Genomic DNA, 20,273 nt, shown 5'->3' on the forward strand with positions numbered 1-20,273 from the left:
ATACAGCCATGTGTCTTTTGGGGAATGATACAGTAAATTTTTCGCACCTGGATTTGGGGAGCCTCTGCCATTCCTCATTGTAGATCCTCTCCAGTACCGTCAGGGTGGTGAACATTGGTGGACAAACATTTTAAGGTCTCGCAGAGATCATCAATTGGGTTTAGGTCAGGGCTCTGTCTTGGCCATTCAAGAACAGACCATAGTTCTGAAGCCATTCCATTATTTTAGCTGTGTGCTTAGTGTCATTGTCTTGTTGGAAGGTGAAATTTCAGCCCAGTCTCAGGTCCTGAACACTGTGGAGGTTTTCGTCTAGGATATAACTGCACTTGGCCGCATTCATCTTTCCTTCGATTGCAACTATCATCTTTTCCCTGCTGCTGGAAAACACCATCACAGCAAGATGCTGCTACCACCATGCTTCACAGTTGGGACTGTATTGGACAGGATGAGCAGTGCCTGGTTTTCTCCACACATAACCCTGAGAATTAAGGCCAAAAAGTTTTATCATCTTGTAGTCCTTCAGGTGTTTTTTTTTTTTTTCAAGCAAAGTCCTCTTGGACTGAGGAGAGGTGGCCATTGTCATCATCCGGAATCTATCTAGGAAAGTATGGCCACTCTAGCAATTAATCTCATCTGGTGGAGGGGTGCCAACCTCACGACTACATCTCAGGAGCTCAGCCAAAGTGACCTTTAGGATCTCTTTACCGCTCTCACTAAAGGGCTCTTCTGCACCCGATTGCTGAATTTGAACATCTCAAGAAGGGTTCTGGTCATCCTAAACATCCTCCATTTCAGGATTATGGAGACCACTCTGCTCTTAGGAACCTCAAATTGATCTGATTTTTTTTTTTTTTTTTTTGGTAACCTTGGCCATTTTCTGTGCCTTGGCACAATTCTGTCTCTGAGCTCTTCTGGCAGTTCCTTAGACATTATGATTCTCATTTGTTCTGACATGGATTGAGCTTTAATGCATAGTATAGATAGGTGTGTGGCTTCCCTAATCAAGTCCAATCAGTGCAATCAAACACAGCTGGACTTCATTAAAGGTGTAGAACCATCTCAAGGACGATCAAAAGGAATTAACAGCCCCCGAGTAAAATATGAGTGTCACAGCAAAGGGTCATAATACTGGCTGTGCTATATTTCATTGTTTCTTTTAAATAAACAAGCATTTCAAACATTTCTACAATTCTGCTTTTTTTCTGTCGATAGTGGGTTCTGTGTGTACATGAATAAAAAAATAAAAAAATATTATTTTTTTGGGGGGGGGCAATTTTAAGGGGGTCTGAATACTTTTTGCAGCCACTGTAAGCAAAAGAAATGCACGGTAGCAAACAGCAACTGTTATACATCGTCAATACTAGAATGCTTTGTGCACGCAAATACTAAATTGTATAAACTTGTAAATAATGTACCACTGTATTTCAAATGTAGAATTTCTATTTTAAGAACTATTTGTCATTACAATCATGGTTCCTTTTAAAACTGTAGCACATTTCTGTGGTCCAAATCCATCGATGGGTTTGCAAACTTTGTTTCCCCTTTTGAGTTCCTATTTTTGAAATTTTAAAAACCAACTAACCAAAATGTGTCACTGCAAAAAAACTCAGTTCACTTTAAAGAAATGTAATTTATCCATATTCACACACTGAAAAGAATATATTGGTTATTAATATCAGTATGTTAACAATCACATATGCTTAATTTAAAGACATGCTCAGTAACAAGTTAAATTGCTGTGCTAGCACATGACAAAGTGAACCACACTAAGGAAAACAAACTATGATTTAGAATTGACTCAAGTGACTTAATTATGCTCGTGAAAAAGCACCTTTTATGGAGCACAGGGTGATAGACAGTGTAAAGTATCAACTTACTGCCCAAAGAGACAGCCTGAGGAGGGAAACAAATAGAGGTGTTCGGTCCCACCCTGATATGCAGTGCACAAGAAGGCCACTCTCATCTGTAAACAAGAGCATGTGAATTTTTCATTTAAAACACCTTCACTTCGTATCATTATTTTCAACTTGATATTTTTACTCCCACAAAGGAAGTTGTCTCTTTGAAGGACTTAGTTTGGTGACCAATGAGGAAGCTAGAACAATCCCATGGTAATTTTGGATGGACCTGGTAACTGTTGCGAGTCATTTGTGAAGAATATATGAAGAGTTTGTTTTCAAAATGAGACATAGGCATTTTTTTCCAGATTTACGAAACTCACGCCAAAATTATCCATTCAGAGGTGGATAATTTTGGCGCGAGTTTCGTAAATCTGAAAAAAATGCCTATGTCTCGTTTTGAAAACAAACTCTTCATATGAGAGTTGAGGTTGCTCGGTCAAACTATTTTAAACGTTTCCCTGTCTTCCAGGGACCAATTTTGAAAACAACTGTTGCCTCATTTGATGTCCATCCTGCGTCCTAGATGAACAAAAATTGACGGAAAAAGCTTTGTGAACGTGTCCTCTGACACAATATTGCTTATCTACATACTGTAGTGTCAAAATAATAGCAGTCCAATGTGACAAACCAGATTAAACTAAATTTTCAGTATAGTTTTTATTGCTACATATCAAAACAAGTTACCATCAGGGCAGTAGATTCTCAGAAAACCAACAAGACTCAGCATTCATTATATACACACTTCTAAGGCTGAGCAATTGGGGAGTTTGTTGAAAGGGGTGTGTAAAAAAAAAATAGCAGTCTGCCATTGACTTTAGAAACTCAAAGTTATTTTGTATGAACTTTTCTGTTTGTAAGACTTACCAGTCCTTTGAATCAAATAATAGAATAAATATTTAGCGGTATGACCATGGTCTTTTTATAACTGCTTCACCTCTGTGTGGCATGGAGTCAACCAACTTGCAGCCTCTTCCATACACATCCGTGAGCGGCACTCTCTGCCGCTCGGTTGATTGGGAAGACAGGGGAATACTTCCATACAGATTTGAACCTGTGGCTGTAAATAATGCCACAGAGCGGCGGAGCCGTGAGCTGAGCTTCGTCGGTTCTTCGGGCGGAATGACACGGAGTCTGATGAGCTCGCCTCCCCGAGCTGTGAAGGGAGTTCCCTGTCCGAGCGAGCTCACGGCTCCGCCGCTCTTATGGAAGTATTCCTCTGTCTTCCCGATCAACCGATACTGCTATTTCTTCATCAGATGAGGATAAATCTGAGAAGTCTGCGCTCACCATAATGGTGTCCCATGTAATTAAGCGTTTGAAACGGCACGTAACATGTCATATACGCCCATATAGGTCATGTGACTCGCGAAAATGGCAGCGCCCCTGAAAATTCATAATTGTCGATAAAAATCTTCTCAAAACACTACTAAATGACAGTGGATTTAACATTACATTGTCAAGATAGAGTACATATTACATGACCTATTGGATACATTGTTAATGCAAACCACTGGATTTCCCCTTTAAGAACTGTTAACTTGGCATTCATATGACTCGGGTAGAAGTAAAATGTAGTCCTCCAAAAGATAACCTGAGGAAGAGCAAAAAAGTTCACTGTGAAATAACGACTCAAATACTGAGTAAATCGTGAGGAACTTCCATCCATCTTCTATTGCTTTTCTGGGTGGGGTCACGGGGGCAGTAGCTTAAGCATACCCAGACTTCCCTTTCCCCAGCCATTTCATCCAGCTTTTCCGGAGGGATCCCGGGGCGTTCCCAGGTCAGCCAAGAGAAATATTCTCTACAGTGTGTCCTCGGTCATATCCGAGGTCTCTTTCTGGTTGGACGTGCTGAAACACCTCACCATGAAGAAGTCTAAGTGGCATCTGTATCAGATGCCCCAGCCACCTCATCTGGCCCCTCTCAATACTGAGCCCCTCCGGATCTTTAAGGGAGAGCACGGACACCCTCCTCCAGATGCTGGACTGGCAGAAGACGCAGCGACCAACAGCTCCTTTGTGATGGGCACCATGTCAGGCCCTCCATCCACTATTTGCCTCCGAGCAATCAGTGACTCCTTGCTTAGGTTGTCCTCAGGGACCTCCTTGTTTGTGGAGAAGCCTCTTTCTCTATCCTATAACAATTGCTTTCCTCGAGCCTTCTGTGATCCACCATGATGTTCAAGGTTTTTTGGAGTTTTTTGTTGTTGTACTCCTTCTCATCTTTCATGGCAATCTGTCAAGGGTCCATCCAGCTTGGTAGGCGGACTAAACTGTATATGATGGGGGCCTTCTCCAGCAAGATTTCTATCATGTTTACCAGGAAAGTTTGGCAGCTAATTCTAAATTCCTGGTTTACACAGTCAGTTGCAATTCCAGATTTCAGAAGCAGTCTCTCAGCAGCAAAGCCTATGCCTACTTTTGATAAATCCTCCCAGCGTGACTTGTCACCCACATTACTCTTGACAAGGCCGGTGAAGGAGGCTGCCTTTTCTTTAAGGACTTCAGGCTTGATGAACTTTTCAATCAGAGTCTTGATGAGGGTGCCCATCTCCTTTGCGATGAAGGGAAGCATAGCCTTGTCAGTCTGGTACAATTTCAGGAATGGTTCCACCAGCCTGGCGCACATAAGAAAGAAGTGAAGCTTGGCAACAAAGATGGGGTCCTGTGCTGCTTTCTGAACAACAATGAAGGAGCTATTGGTTGGGCAGGTCACCTTCTTCGTCCTTGCTGCCTCGCAATAATCTCGTATGTGTGGCATTAGGGTGATGGCTCTCTCTGCCACATTAATGTTTTCAAGCCATCTGTGCTTGCAGAACATGAGAGGGAGAGTGTTGATTCCAGTGACTCGTTTAAAGTCCTCACGACTGGCAGGGGCATCGCAAAACAAGTTGTAGAGGTTGGACAGAAAATTTTCAACCCACCATCCAGCTGCTTCGCAACCGATTCGAAATGCATTATGGAGGATGTGTAGACCGCAGCTTTCAGTCTGCAGCATGCGGCGGGTGGTCATCTTTTCTATTTGCTCTTGAATAGATTTGTACAGCTTCCAATTAACATTGGGGCCATCCATCGAGAGCTGGAGCAGCTTTTGGTGACCAAAGTTCCACACACAATAGGGTCCAGACGCTCCTGAAGATCAGTTGCTGCTGAATGTACCAAGAATTCAGAGGTGAGGTAGCAAGTGCGGACCCGGTCATCCATCCACAATCGCACATGAATGTCCAGCTGCTTCTCTTGCATCTCATGCAGGGTTCATACTCAGTCTGACCCAAAAAATTTAAGGGCTTTTTAGGGGCATTCTTAGGGGCTGACACGGAAAAAATTTAGGGCAGACACGAAAAATTTAGGGCCATCGTGGGAAATCAATAGTAATGAAAAAAAGACTCACCCAATGGTGCCATCAACCGTTCTTGATTCATCAAATGTTCCAGTATCTCAGTACCTGTGACAGTGATCACCTGTCGCCCATTGTGGTAGTTCTCATTGATATGACCATTGTCAACGTTTTGACATAACAGTATACAGAAAAACAGATTCCAACTACAATTGGAACTATAGCCACAAACGTCTTCTACTGATGTCTGTCTCAGCACCCCTACTCTAGCTCCTTGAGCCTACCCAGTGCCTCCTCTATTTGTTGCTGCAGAGGTGCCAAAGTGTCTCTCTTGTCCTTTGCTTTGTCTCTGAGTGCATTGGCCTCAGTGATAAACCTCAGATTCCTCTTTTCTTCTGCCTCCTCACACAGCCTGTCAGCCTTCTCAATAAGCGTAGATATGTCAGTCTCTATTCTGGCTTTTTTGGCTTTGAGGCAGTAGAGATGAAAAGTGGGCAGCGATGTCAAATGTAGCCAGGTACGAAGTCTTCCTTTCCCCACAGTGGTAGTTTTTAGCAATGTCACTGTCTGGGAACATGACTGCAAACACTTTTGAATTATTTTCACAAGATTTGTAACTGTATTGGCCGCAGATCACTTTTAAAGTCTACACGATCTCTGCCTTTAACGAGTCCATCTTCGTGTATTGAACTACATTCATGAAGCCTGACTTCTGGCTGGTTAAAGTCAATGGCTGGACAGCAGTAGGTGCGCATTAGGGATCACAACCGGTTACAAATAACCGGTTATTTTTTAAAACTGAAACCGTAATCGGACTTTCGAAATCGGTTAAAATTTCCAATCATTTCTTCTGGTTCCGGTACTCCACATTGCGCTATGTTTTCAACATCATTTCCACTTTTTTCAAGTTTCGCTGTTAGAGTAAAGTTGGACTCAAAAGAACATTCAGTTAGATCAAAGAAACATCAAACATGGCATCGAAGAAACGCTCAGTATACTTTCATGCTCTTTCTGAAAGTCCAAAAGAAGAATGTCAACATTAAAACATTTTTACAAAAAAAAATACAAAAATTGTTACTTTCACGAGTGCGTTGTTGAAAGCCACAATCAACAAGCTTGCTTGTCAATATTGTATACAAACTACCTCATTACCGCGGAGTAAATTAACGATCGATCGTGTAGCGCCGGAGAAAAGGAGTCGGAGGCGGAGTGTCGGACACAGGAAGAAAACTTGTTTTATTGGCAGACATCAAAACACTCCTTGCATAACGGGGGGAACTCTGTGAACTCGTCACTCCGGAAGAGCAACAACAAAAACAGTCCGTGCAGAACCCCGCACCCCAGCTCGAGGTCCGGCGGGTGAATTATGTAAACACCACTGTGGTGCCGGTTTTAAAACCGGTTAATCGTTTTTTTGTTACATCTGTTCGGTTAAAACCGGTTATGAAAGTAAGCGTTTTTTTTGCAATCCCTAGTGCGCATGCACTGCCAGTACCACTGCCTGAAGTTGATGCTTCACTATCTTGATATTTTAGAAACAGATTCATACCAACGGAAGATGAGAGAGTCTTCACCAAATCAGCGTGTCTCCTGTTTTTCCGGTGCGACTCCAGCGCTTTGATGCCCATCTTTTCAAGCTGGTCACTCTGCTTGCACAGATGGCAGTAAAACATGTGCCAATCTTTTGGATCTCGACGAACCCAGCTCCCGAACTCCTTACTTTCAACCCAAGCATATTGAAAAATGCACTTCCCCGTGATACAAGTTGGATCGATGAAAGAACTATGCTACTTCGTAACGAAGACGAAGTGAAATGTCTACTCACGGAAACAAACAATGGAATATCGACAAGATGGCGAGTAGTTGTCAACACGGTGACTTCCGTTCATAATTTCCGGCTGTTTTAGACGCCAGACGAATCGCTATTTTTTTTTTTTTTGCATAAAAGATATATTTTTTAGGGAAAATTTTGGTGGTAGAGGTCCTCCCTTTGATATTTTTTTAATTTAAGGCCTTTTTAGGGGCTTGACCGGTTTTCACAGATTTTTAATGACTTTTAGGGGCCCTTAAATGCACCTTCGAAAATTTAGGGGTTTTTAGGGACTTTTAGGGCCGCGTGCGAACCCTGTCATGATTTAGAGACTCAAAGAGGAGGACATACTCTGATTCAGCCTTCACTTTCTGCCTCAGTAGAGATGAAAAGTGGGCAGCGATGCCAAATGTAGCCAGGTACGAAGTCTTCCTTTCTCCACAGTGGTAGTTTTTAGCAATGTCACTTTCTGGAAACATGACTGCAAACACTTTTGAATTATTTTCACAAGATTTGTAACTGTAACAGCTGCAGATCACTTTTAAAGTCCACACGATCTCTGCCTTTAACGAGTCCGTTTTCGTGTATTGAACTACATTCATAAAGCCTGACTTCTGGCTGGTTGAAGTCGATGACTGGACAACTGTTGGTGCGCATGCACTGCCAGTACTACTGCCTGAAGTTGATGCTTCACTATCTTGATATTTTGACAGAAACAGATTCATACTAACAGAAGATGAGACAGTCTTCGCCAAATCAACGTGTCTCCTGTTTTTCCCGGTGCAACTTCAGTGCTTTGACGACCATCTTTCCAAGCTGGTAACGCTGTTTGCACAGATGACAGTTGAACATGTGCCGATCTTTTGGATCTCGACAAACCCAGCTCCAAAACTCTTTACTTTCAACCCACACATCTTGAAAAATCCACTTCCCCATTATACAAGTTGGATCGATCAAAGAACTACGCTACCAAGATGAAGTGAAATGCCTACTCACGGAAACAAATAATGGAATATCGACGAAAAGTCGGCGACTAGTAGTGAAGACAGAGTGACTTCCGTTGACAATTTCCGGCTGTTTTGGACGCCAGACGGATCTCTATTTTTTTTAAATAAAAGATTCCTTTTTTTAGGGAGAATTTTGGCGGTAGAGGTCCTCCCTTTGATTTTTTTACATTTAAGGCCTTTTTAAGGACTTGACCGGTTTTCAGTGAATTTTGAGGACTTTTAGGGGCCCCTAAATGCACCCTCAGAAATTTAGGGTTTTTTAGGGACTTTTAGGGCCACGTGCGAATCCTGTTTATGGAGCCGTACTTTGAATGTTTGAATCCTGATGTTGCTGCATGTGTGTGTGCGTGCACAGTTAAATCTCCAACAATACCTACAATTTACTGTATCGTTTACCGGAATAATAGATAAATGCTCTGCAGGTATTTTGTCCCACTCATCTTTGCAAAATTGTTTCAACTCTGTCATATGGGGGGGTGTCTCTCATGAACGGCCCATTTACAGGATCTCAATTAGATTTAAATCCAGACTTTGGCTTTTTTTTTCCCCATTCAGAGGCACAGTTTCTGGTGTCTTTTGGATCATTGTCCTGTTGCATAATCCAAGAGCACTTCAGTTTGAGAACACGAACTGATGGCTGGATGTTGTCCTTCAGGATTTTTGGTACACAGCAGAAAGGCTGCATTGTTCCATCAATCACAGTAAGTTGTCCTGGTCCTGAGGCAGCCCCAGATCATCACGCTGCCATCACTGTGCATAATGTTCTGTTTATCAAATGCTTTGCCATTAAGGCCACACACCTTACAAGAGTTTAAATTTTTGACTCGTCTGTCCACAGAATGTTTCTCCAAAAGTCTTGAGGCTCATCAAGATGGGGCTTTTTTTGGGCAAAAAAGAGTGACCGGCCTTTGTTTTCTTTGCTAACAGCAGGGGCTTTTACCTGGAAAATCTTCAGTGGGTGCCATGTTTGGCCAGTGTCTTATAGTAGAGTCATGGAACACTGGTCTTCACTAAAGCTAAAGGCCTCCCTCCCTCCACACGGGACCCCGACCAGTTTGCATATCGGTCTACCCACTCTACCGATGATGCCATCTTAATTGCCCTACACTCACCCTTTACCCACCTGGAGACCAAAGACTCACTTGTCAGAATCAAGCTCATCGACTTCATCTTAGCATTCAATGCCATCATCCCCCAGCACCTCATACTCAAAATAGACCTGCTGGGACTCAACACCTCCCCATGCAACTGGCTGTTGGACTTCCTAATGGGGAGATCACAGCCAGTTCGGGTCAGCAGCAATACCTCTAACACCCTCATGTTGAACACAGTGCAACCATGCGTGGTTAGCACGTTCGACGTCACTCTGCTGACCCACATCTGCGCACCCACATGAGGCTTGAACCACTTCATCAAGTTTGCAGAGAACACGACTGTGGTGAGTCTCGCAAACTACAATGAGAAAAGATATAGGAGTAAGGTGAGCCACCTGGCTATGTGGTGGAAGGACAACAACCTCGACCTGAATGTGGAGAAGACTAAGGAGATCATAGTGGACTTCAGACGAGGGCACACTCAGCATCCCCTGCTAAAGATCAAGGGTGCTGCAGTACAGTGGGTGAACAATGCCAAATTCCTGGATGTACACATATGTGTACACACAGACCTGTGTACACGTGTATGTACACAGGAAAATTAAGAAGACAAAGGGAGAGAAGAGAATCAGGTGGTGGAATTTGAGAAAAGAAGAATGTTATGTGGCATTTCGAAGAGATGTGAGGCAGGCTCTCGATGGTCTGGAAGAGCCCCCCCAGAAGACTGGAATACCACTGCCGAGGTATTCAGAGAGACAGGCAGGAGAGTACTTGGTGTGTCTTCTGGTAGGAAAGGAGAGGAGACTTGATGGTGGAACCCCAAGATATAGGAAGTCATACAAAGAAAAAGGTTAGCGAAGAAGAAGTGGGACACCTAGAGTACTGAGGAGACGCCAAAGGAATACATTGAGATGCGACGTAAGAAAGGTAGAGGTGGCGAAGGCTATACAAGAGGCATATGACGACATGTACACCAGGTTGGACATGAAAAAAAGGAGAAAAGGATCTCTACAGGTTGGCCAGACAGAGGCATGGAGTTGGGAAGGATGTGCAGCAGGTAAAAGTGATTAAGGATAGAGACGGAAATGTAATGAGTGGTGCCAGTAGTGTGCTAAATAAATGGAAAGACTACTTTGAGAAATTGATGAATGAAGAAAATGAGAGAGAAGGAAGAGTAGAAGAGACAAGTTTGAAGGATTAGGAAGTGCCAATGATTACTATGGGGTAAGTTAGAAAGGCACCACAAAGGATGAAAAAATGGAAAGGCAATTCCCAGGAGGCACAAGACGTGGCTTCAACATTGAATTTACGTTATATTAGGTCGCGACGTCGAGCAACCTAAATTCAATGTGAATTCCACAGTTGAATGACAATATATTTTTGTCGTTGTCAAAAGACGTTTACACCTTGATTCCCCGTGGATGTCGCAACTAAATTAACCACGGGTACATGTTAATTCACAACTTGTCTAGATGTGTCAGTGACTGGCTGAAAATATTTCCATGATGCACTGCACATAACGCTGCCATTCCTAGTTTTCAAATCGTTGGCAATCTTTCGTTGTGATTAACAAATTTTATTATAACTAATCTGTCCAAACTATCAGTCCGCACGTCCAGGCTGTGAGGTCCCACAGTGGCCGATAGTTTCAGTTCATGTCAGCCGTACATTATCCGCCCGAGCTGTAGTGGGAACTTCCATGGGGTTAGGAGATAACAAGGACGCCGGGTCGACAGATGAAGGTGACGACGTTCTCTGTGTGTGGGATAGGTTTGCATGTTTTGCCTGCCAGCAGGTGGCGTTATAACGTTTTCCCACACACCACCTGAGACGTCTGTCGTGAGTGGTGTAACATCTGCTGCAGGGATGGCTAGCTAACCGCCATTTCCACTCTCTCTCAATTGAGATTGAGCGCCCGTGTGTCTTCCACCGTGGGGAATCCTGCCACCGAGAAGCGGAACGAGCTAGAGAGCAGTGAGTCCGGCATCTGTTGGCCTTCGGGCGGCTTTCATTGTTAGTTTCTTCACGAGGTTCATGAACCTTGAATGTGCAGGTAGCTAGCGAACCTAGCCCGCTACCTAGCTAGCTAACGTAGCCCGCTAGCTATCTACCCACCATAACTGCAAGATAGAGCCATCTGTCACCAGCCACTTTTGATTTAAATAACACCTAACATTTTTAGAATAAGTTATTATACAGCGTTTGCTCGTGTCCATTTTATTCACGCAACCAAGCCAGGAGGAATGTCAGTATGTGACTGTTTCAGTGAGCAACATTTTGTGAACTTTTTTCAAAAGCCATTTGAATCAAAACTGATTAATATAATGTACTTGCACAATGAAGTGCAGAATTGTAGGAGAATAATTTTGTTGATGAAACAAGATCTGAAAAGGAAAGTGGCATGCCTCCCTTATCATCATGGATTAGTCTTCTCTTTTGGATGGCATGAAAATGTGAGTTCAGGGATAGTTGGCATGGCTTGTTTCTATTTTTTCAACAATATGATGACATATATAAAGTTGCGGGTGTGATTAGGGATGGAATCTCAAGACCTTAAAATAACTCAGGTTATAGACGGTTTTCGACAACGTGACTACATCCGGAACACCTGGCCGTGTTGGATGGGTTCACTCTACTGATGCGCCATTCACTCTAATGCTTTTAGAGTTACACAAATGTTCGTATGACTGTTAAAAGTGACGCACGATAGCTAAAAAGACTTTGGAAAGTTATCGGTGATCACTGGATGTTGTTTCAAGAAACCGTTACGCCAAGAATTGTGCTTTGATCGACAATATCGTCCCATAATCCTTGGAGAAACACAAATGGAGCACACAACTGTGGGCGTCAGTAACCTATTCAGACATCATCAACTATCTCCTCTTCTCGACAAGCGCTTATACCGTGGGACAACTAAAGAATTACAAAGGTCTGAAGCCCTACAACCAATTCATCAATGTTTGGGTTCGTCATGCGGCGATATCCATTTTAAGCAACCTGTCTCGCCACACTGCTAAGGTTAGTTTACCGCACAATGCAATTTAAATATGTACCGCGTGATTATAGTCAGCCTTATGTTAAATTATGTTGATTATACCAACAAAAGCGGTGTAGATTATTATTTTCATTTTTGTTACAGAGAGGGAGAGAGAGAGGTTCGACCGGGACAAGTCCCAAGTGGAGCCCGCACCTTTTTCTCCATTTCCACGGCTACATTTTTAACTCAACTAACAAAACAGCTAGCGGTGCGGTAACTCATTTTTGCAAACTTATTTTAATGAAACAGAAGATACAGATTTTGGAGACATGCATTGCATTCACACATGAGTATTGTGTTTGGCTGCTAGATCAGCTCTGCTAATACAAGACACCCACAATTGTCGATGTTTGGTTGATAACAGCTCTGTTTTCTCACACTGGTTCTTGATCACAGCTGGCAGTCGAAAGAAAGACAATTTACAACACCCGTTTGAGCAACTGATAACAGCAGTGTGCCCCCATTCATACGCCTTTCTAAAATGATTCCTGGTTAGTTACGTGTGTTTACGTGAATTCACCAAACCAACATGGCGCCCGCAATTAAAATCGAAAGGTGTGTGACGTCAGTTGAAAACAGTCTATACCTGAGTATATAGTTGTTACATAATACCATCATAATAATTTGACACTGCACAGACTAAGACAGAATTTTTAAAGAGGTCAATAGAGATTCAATTTATAAACTAAATATTCATATAATCAAAGCATTTTATTTCATCATGATGTATTGTAATAATCCAGTGTAATTTAAGCGCAGTGGCGCAGTTTAGAGGGTACACTGGTCCAGACTACACAAAATAAGCGACGTCTTTCAATATCTATGCATTTCTACTCGTAACAAATTTTAAACGTGATTTTTCGAGCTCGACTGTACAGATTTGTGAGTAGGATGCAACGCGGGCCCATACGTGCCCGTCAAATCACAGTGACTGGTTTACTAATTGATTTCATTTATTTTGACATGTTGTGTTTGTGTGTCTGTCAGTGTTACATCAAGATGTGGGCCAGAGGAGTGTGGATTGAAGGAAATGTGGTGCTTTTATAAGAAGAAATCTCGCCTAAAAAGCACAATAAAAAACATGATCACTCCAATACTCTGTTTTATTCGTATTGTTCTAGGCAGTGGATCAGGATGTTTATGGTCACCATGAAGAACCCCGAGACATTCAAAACAAAGCCATCTCCCATCAACCTCAAGCCATCCACCACCACCAACCACGAGCCTCTCTCATTTCTTTAAAGAGAGTTGGCCCACGTCCGAAGAAAGTAAGCCAAATGTCTACAAATAACTCATCTTCAGACATTTGTGTCATATTTGTGTTTTTGGATTGTACGTGTGTTGTTGTTCAGGGTTCCAGAAAAAAAGTGCTGAGGCTGCTTACAGAGATAAGGGACACTGCCAGGCATCATGACATAGGGCAGCACAAGAAGAGGACATGGACATTGTAGAGATAAAATCTTTGGCTGAATTCATTGTCTTTGAACAGAAGGTGATGGAAGACCCCTCTACTTTTGCAAAACTGGTATGATCAAGTATGGAAAAAGTAGTTTAATTTTCACAACAAACTAATTTGGAATTTTGCCATCCTCTTTCATTTGCAGAAATCACAAATGTTCAAAGTTGGAGGGGTAACGCTCAAAGAAAATATCAAACGGATCCTGAAGAGGTATATTGTATATTTTGTACAGAATGTATTTTTTTTACCAGTAATATATAGTTGAGAATCAGGTGAAGATTTCGTACTTGTGTTAACTTTCAAACGATATTGCATTTATTAATACAATTGAAAGTATTTTGTGTGCTGTATGCCTGACAGATACAGTGGCAGGAAACAGGACAGGAGGAACCCAGATGGAGACTAAATATGAGAGACACCTAGTTAAAGTTCACATAGTGGAATATTAAATTATATTTTATTTTGTTTGTGACATAATTTAAGACAAAAGTTATCTGTTCTAAATAATGGATAAAAGTCATTTGTTCTAAATCTTAAACATACTTGTATTACTGTGGGCTCTTTAACCTAATTGTAATTTGACTTCCATAACTGATAGGTCATGGCCTGGGCTAACGACGCGCGCCCCTGCTACTGTGAATTTGCAAGGCATAGGAAGAAATTCAGGTAATGTAGGACGAAGTCAAAAAAAGAGAAAGAAAGCAACTTAGTCGGCAGAAGAAGAAGAGGCATGCACAGTCCCTACAACTGTGTGTAGGGACTTTGAATGTTGGGACTACGACAGGAAACGTTCAGGAGTTAGTTGATATGATGTTTAGGAGAAAGGTGGATGGATTGTGCATCCAAGAGAGCAAGTGGAAAGGGAGTAAGGCGAGAAGCTTAGGATCAGGGTTTAAATTCTTTTACCATGGAGTAGATGGGAAGAGAAATGGATAAGGGGTTATTTTAAAGGAAGTGCTGGCGAAGAATGTCTTGGAGGTGAAAAGAGTATCAGATCGAAATATGAGGCTAAAATTTGAAATTGATGCCCCACATGTAGGATGTGACCTTGAGATGAAAGAGAAATTTTGGAGGGAACTAGACGAAGTTGTTCTGAGAGAGAGAGAGAGAGAGAGAGAGAGAGAGAGAGAGAAAGAGAGAGAGAGAGAGAGAGAGTTGTGATTGTTGCAGATTTCAATGGAGATGTTGGCGAAGGAAACAGTGGTGATGAAGAAATGAGAGATAAGTACGGCATTAAACAAAGGAACTTGGGGGGTCAGATGGTGGTGGACTTTGCAAAAAGTATGTAATTGGCAGTGGTGAACACTTATTTCCAGAAGAAACAGGAACATAGTGGCCAACAGGAGCGTAAGTAGGAGCACACAGGTGGATTATATTTTGTGCAGGTGATGTAATCCGAAGGAGGTTACTGATTCTAAGGTTGTGGTGGGAGAGAGTGTTGCTCGACAGCATAGGATGGTGGTGTTTAGGATGACTCTGGTAGCGGATAGGAAGATTAAGAAGACAAAGGTAGACCAGAGAATCAGGTGGTGGAAGTTGAGGAAGGAAGAATGTCGTGTGGCCTTTTGGAAAGAGGTGAGCTAGGCTCTCGATAGAGAGGAGGAGCTCCCAGAAGGTTGGATGACGACAACCAAGGTGATCAGAAAGACAGGCAGGAGAGTACTTGTTGTGTTTTCTGGTAGGAAAGGGAAGAAGGAGACTTGGTGGTGGAACCCCAAAATACAGGAAGTCATACAAGGAAAGAGGTTAGTGAAGAAGACGTGGGACACTGAGAGGACCGAGGAGAAGCAAAAGGAATACACAGAGATGCGACGGAGGGCAAAGGTAGAGGTGGTGAAGGCTAAACAAGAGGCATATGACAATATGTATGCAAGGTTGGACGCAAAAGAGGGAGAAAAGGACCTCAACAAGTTGACCAGACAGAGGAATAGAGATGGGAAGGATGTGCAACAAGTAAATGTGATTAAGGATCGTGATGGAAATATGTTGACGGGTGCCAGTAGTGTACTGAATAAAATGAAAAATGGAAAGACAGTTGGTCCTGATGACATACCAGTGGAGGTATGGAAGCAATTTGGAGAGGTGGATGTGGAGTTTTTGACCAACTTATTCAATACAATACTAACAGGACAAAAGATAGCAGAAGAATGTCGAAAAAGTGTGTTAGTCCCCATTTTTAAGAACAAAGGCGATGTTCCGAGCTGTGGAAACTATAAAGGAATAAAGATGATGAGCCACACAATGAAGTTATGGGAAAGAGTAGTGGAGGCTAGACTCAGGACAGAAGTAAGTATCTGTGAGCAACAGTATGGTTTCATGCCTAGAAAGAGTACCACAGATACATTATTTCCCTTGAGGATGCTCGTGGAAAAGTACAGAGAAGGTCAGAAGGAGCTACATTGTGTCTTTGTAGACCTAGAGAAAGCCTATGACAGAGTACCAAGAGAGGGACTGCTTGCGCAAGTCTGGTGTGGCGGAGAAATATGTTAGAATAGTACAGGACATGTATGAGGACATTAGAACAGCTGTGAGGTGTGCCGTTGGTGTGTCAGGAGAATTTAAGGTGGAGGTGGGACTGCATCAGGGATCTGCGGTGAGCCCCTTCCTGTTTGCGGTAGTAATGGATAGGCTGACAGATGAGGTTAGACTGGAATCCCCTTGGACTATGATGTTCGCAGATGATATTGTGATCTGCAGTGAAAGCAGGCAGGAGGCGGAGGAACAATTAGAAAGATGGAGGCACGCACTGGAAGAGGAATGAAGATTAGCCGAAGTAAAACGGAATATATGTGCATGAATGTGAGGGGCAGAGGAGGAAGAGTGACGCTCCAGGGAGAAGAGAAAGCTAGGGTGGATGACTTCAAATACTTGGGGTCAACAATAAGGAGCAATGGAGAGTGTGGTAAAGAAGTGAAAAACGGGTCCAAGCAGGGTGAAACAGTTGGCGGAAGGTATCAGGTGTTCTATGCGACAGAAGAGTCTCGACGAGGATGAAGGGCAAACTTTATCAAACAGTGGTGATGGCAGCCATGATGTATAGATTAGAGATGGTGGCACTGAAGAAACAACAGGAAGCAGAACTGGAGGTCGCAGAAATGAAGATGCTGAGGTTCTCGCTTGGAGTGAACAGGTTGGATAGGATTAGAAACAAGCTCATTAGAGGGACAGCCAAAGTTGGATGTTTTGAAGACAAGGTTTGAGAGAGCAGACTTTGATGGTTTGGACATGTTCAGAGGTGAGAGAGTATATTGGTGGAAGGGTGCTGAGGATGGAGCTGCCAGGCAAAAGAGTGAGAGGAAGACCAAAGAAAAGGTTGATGGATGTTGTGAGGGAGCCCATGAGGACAGTGAGTGTCAGAGAAGAAGATGCACGAGCTCAGCTTAGATAGAAAAAGATGACGCCCTGTGGTGACCCCTAATGGGACAAGCCAAATGGAAAAGAAGAAGTATAACCTAATTGTAATTGTTTGTAGTTTTATTGAAAAACAGTCTGGTTTCACACTGCATAACAAAAGTTTCAATCTATAATGTTTAAATGGCTCAATTTCCATGTAGCATCGCAACGTTGATTGTATGTTGGATTGTCACGTCAATGTAATTTCCAAATACACTGTAAAAGCAATGTTGTTTCAACGTTTCAACGTTGTAAGACAATGTGGATTCTTGGTTGGATTGTTACGTTGGCACAATTTACAAATACAATGTGAAAGGAACGTTTTTGCAACGTTAGACCTGGATGTTGCTTCAACTTTAAACCCACATCTTGTGCCTGGTGGGTTAGTCCTGATGACATACCTGTGGAGGTATGGAAGCAATTTGGAGAGGTGGCTGTGGACTTTTAGACCAACTTATTAAACAGAATACTAGCAGGCGAGAAGATGCCTGAAGAATGGAGAAAAATATGCTCATTCCCTTCTTTAAGAACAAAGGGGATGTTCAGAGCTGTCGGAACTATAGAGGAAAAAAGTTGATGGGCCACACTAATTTATGGGAAAGAGTAGTGGAGGGTAGACTCAGAACAGAAGTATCCGCGAGCAACAGTATGGCTTCATGCCTAGAAAGAGTACCACAGATGCATTATTTGACTTGAGGATGCTCATGGAAAAGTACAGAGAAGGTCAGAAGGAGCTACATTGTGTCATTGTGGATCAAGAGAAAGCCTATGACAGAGTACCAAGAGAGGAACTGTGGAACTGCATGTGTAAGTCTGGTGTGGCGGAGAAATATGCTAGAATAATACAGGACATGTATGATGGAAGCAGAACAATGGTGAGGTGTGCCGTAGGTGTGACAGAAGAATTTAAGGTGGAGGAGGGACTGCATCAGGGATCAGCTCTGAGCCCCTTCCTGTTTGCTGTGGTAATGGATAGGCTGACAGATGAGATTGGACTAGAATCCCCTTGGACCATGATGTTCTCAGATGATATTGTGATATAAAGTGAAAGCAGGGACCAGATGGAGGAACAATTAGAAAGTTGTAGGCCTGCACTGAAAAGGAGATGAGCCGAAGTAAAACAGAATATATGGACGTGAATGAGAGGTGTGGAAGGGGAAGAGTGAGGTTCCGGGGAGTGGAGGTTTGGTAAGAAAGTGAAGAAATTAGTCCAAGCAGGTTGGAATAGGTGGCGGAGGGTTTCTGGTGTGTTACGTGACAGAAGAGTCTCTGCTCGGATGAAGGGCAAAGTTTATAAAACAGTGGTGAGGCCAGCTATGATGTACGGATTAGAGACGATGGCGCTGAAGAGACAACAGGAAGCAGAACTGGAGGTGGCAGAAATGAAAATGTTGAGGTTCTCTCTCTGAGTGACCATGTTGGATAGGATTTGAAATGAGCTCATAGAGGCTCAATTTCCATGTAGCCAAAGTTGGATGTATTGGAGACAAGTTTTGAGAGAGCAGACTTCAATGGTTTGAATATGTCCAGAGGCGGGAGAGTGAGTATATTGGTAGAAAGGTGCTGAGGATGGAGCTGCCAGGAAAAAGAGCAAGAGGAAGACCAAAGAGAAGCTTGATGGATGTTGTGAGGGAAGACATGAGGGCAGTTGGTGTTTGAGAGGAAGATGCAGGAGATGGGCTTGATGGAAAAAGATGACACACTGTGGTGACCCGTCAAAGGACAAGCCGAAAGGAAAAGAAAAAGCAACTGCAAGTCATGATAGCTTAGCAATTAGCATTGCTTTAAAATCATCTTCAGTTATTCATTCCTTGTTCTCTCTTTGTGACACTTGTAAGAAGCATGATAATAAGTGTAGCTTATTTGCTACCTGGAGACAATGATTAGTGCTTTACAATGAGTTGCCACTGAAACTCAAGAGAACCTTTGCCTATATGGCTTGGCAGCAAGGGGAGGTAATAAAATTGTGAGCACCAAAGAACTGCTTAATGTGGATGTGCCAGTAATGGTAGACGTTTTTTCCCAATATCCACAACAATCACTGTTGCCATTTGTCGGCCAACTTGTTAAGAATATTTGTTTATATGTGCCCTGCAACTGCCTGGCAAACAATTAAGTGTGTACCCTGCCTCCTGCCTGAAGATACCTACGATGGGCTCCAGCACTCCCACAATACTTGTGAGGATAAGCGGTTCAGAAAATGGATGGGCGGACAGTCATTGTTTAGTGATCTGCATAACAGAAGACAGATGTTCCGTAAGGTTTACTAGCACAGAAAAGAGTTGCAATATACAGAGAGGGACCAAACAATGAACCGCTGCAAAGTAACGATGTACAGTATAATTCTCATTGATGGAGCTATTTCTCATTTAAAAAAATATAACAATAATTAACTCCCTACCATCACTGTTGATGATATGCAGAAGTAGCTTCAGGTAGTTCTGCGTCTGCTCCACCAGGTCCCATGACTGAAAACACACAGAGGACAAAACACAAAACAGATTCTGTAATGAAGGTGCTACAACTGGATAGACAGCAAGTTAAGAGTCAAGGAGATGAAATGGAGGTTTAGCAGTGCCTGTCAGATTTATCACCAGGCCGGTGGGAGCCTATCATTCAAAAGACATGAAAAATGTGACCATGTTACTTGTTTTTGTCGTGAATATTCCGTTAAATTGCAGCCATTCGTATTCTGAAATGGATGCTCTCTCTCTCACCTGGAACACCAAGGGAACTACATCAGGATGCTTTTCAAAGACTTTAGTTCAGCCTTTAATAACATCATCCCAGGTATTTTTGTTGGCAATCTCTCCCTCCTTGGACTATCTCCTTCCATCTGCTGCTGGATTAAAGACTTCCTCACAAATTGTCCACAGTCTGTCGGACTTAGCCCACACCTCTCTGCCTCAATCACCCTCAGGACCGGGTCCCCCCAAGGCTATGTACTGAGCCCTCTGCAATAATCTCTGTACACATATGACTGCATACAAGCCCATCCCAGGAACTCCATTATCAAATTTGCTGATGATACCACCGTGATCGGGCTCATCTCAGAAGGAGATGAGTCTGCCTACAGAGACGAGATTGGTAAATTGGTGTTCTGTAAGCAACCTTACACTGAACACCAAAAACACGAAGGAAATCATCCTGGACTTCACACCATTTATGTTGTAAAGTGCGGTGTCAACCCGGTCCCACTGTTCATCAATGGGGAGTTGTGTGGAGAGAGTCCGCTT

General features: G+C 42.9%; 1 protein-coding gene across 8 annotated transcripts in view; it reads right to left on the reverse strand.

The window, feature by feature from the left end:
• mtmr14 (myotubularin related protein 14) overlaps positions 1 to 20,273 on the reverse strand; it is a 114,432-nt gene that overhangs the window by 37,669 nt on the left and 56,490 nt on the right. For all 8 annotated transcript variants that reach the window (XM_061833435.1, XM_061833442.1, XM_061833439.1 and 5 more), the window contains 2 exons: positions 19,439 to 19,505; positions 1,878 to 1,963 (listed from right to left, as the gene is read on the reverse strand). In XM_061833435.1, coding sequence (XP_061689419.1) covers positions 1,878 to 1,963; positions 19,439 to 19,505 — 153 coding nt within the window. The remainder of the gene's footprint in view (positions 1 to 1,877; positions 1,964 to 19,438; positions 19,506 to 20,273) is intronic.

Source organism: Syngnathoides biaculeatus, chromosome 10, assembly GCF_019802595.1.
Source record: "Syngnathoides biaculeatus isolate LvHL_M chromosome 10, ASM1980259v1, whole genome shotgun sequence".
NCBI classification, from domain to species: Eukaryota; Metazoa; Chordata; class Actinopteri; order Syngnathiformes; family Syngnathidae; genus Syngnathoides; species Syngnathoides biaculeatus.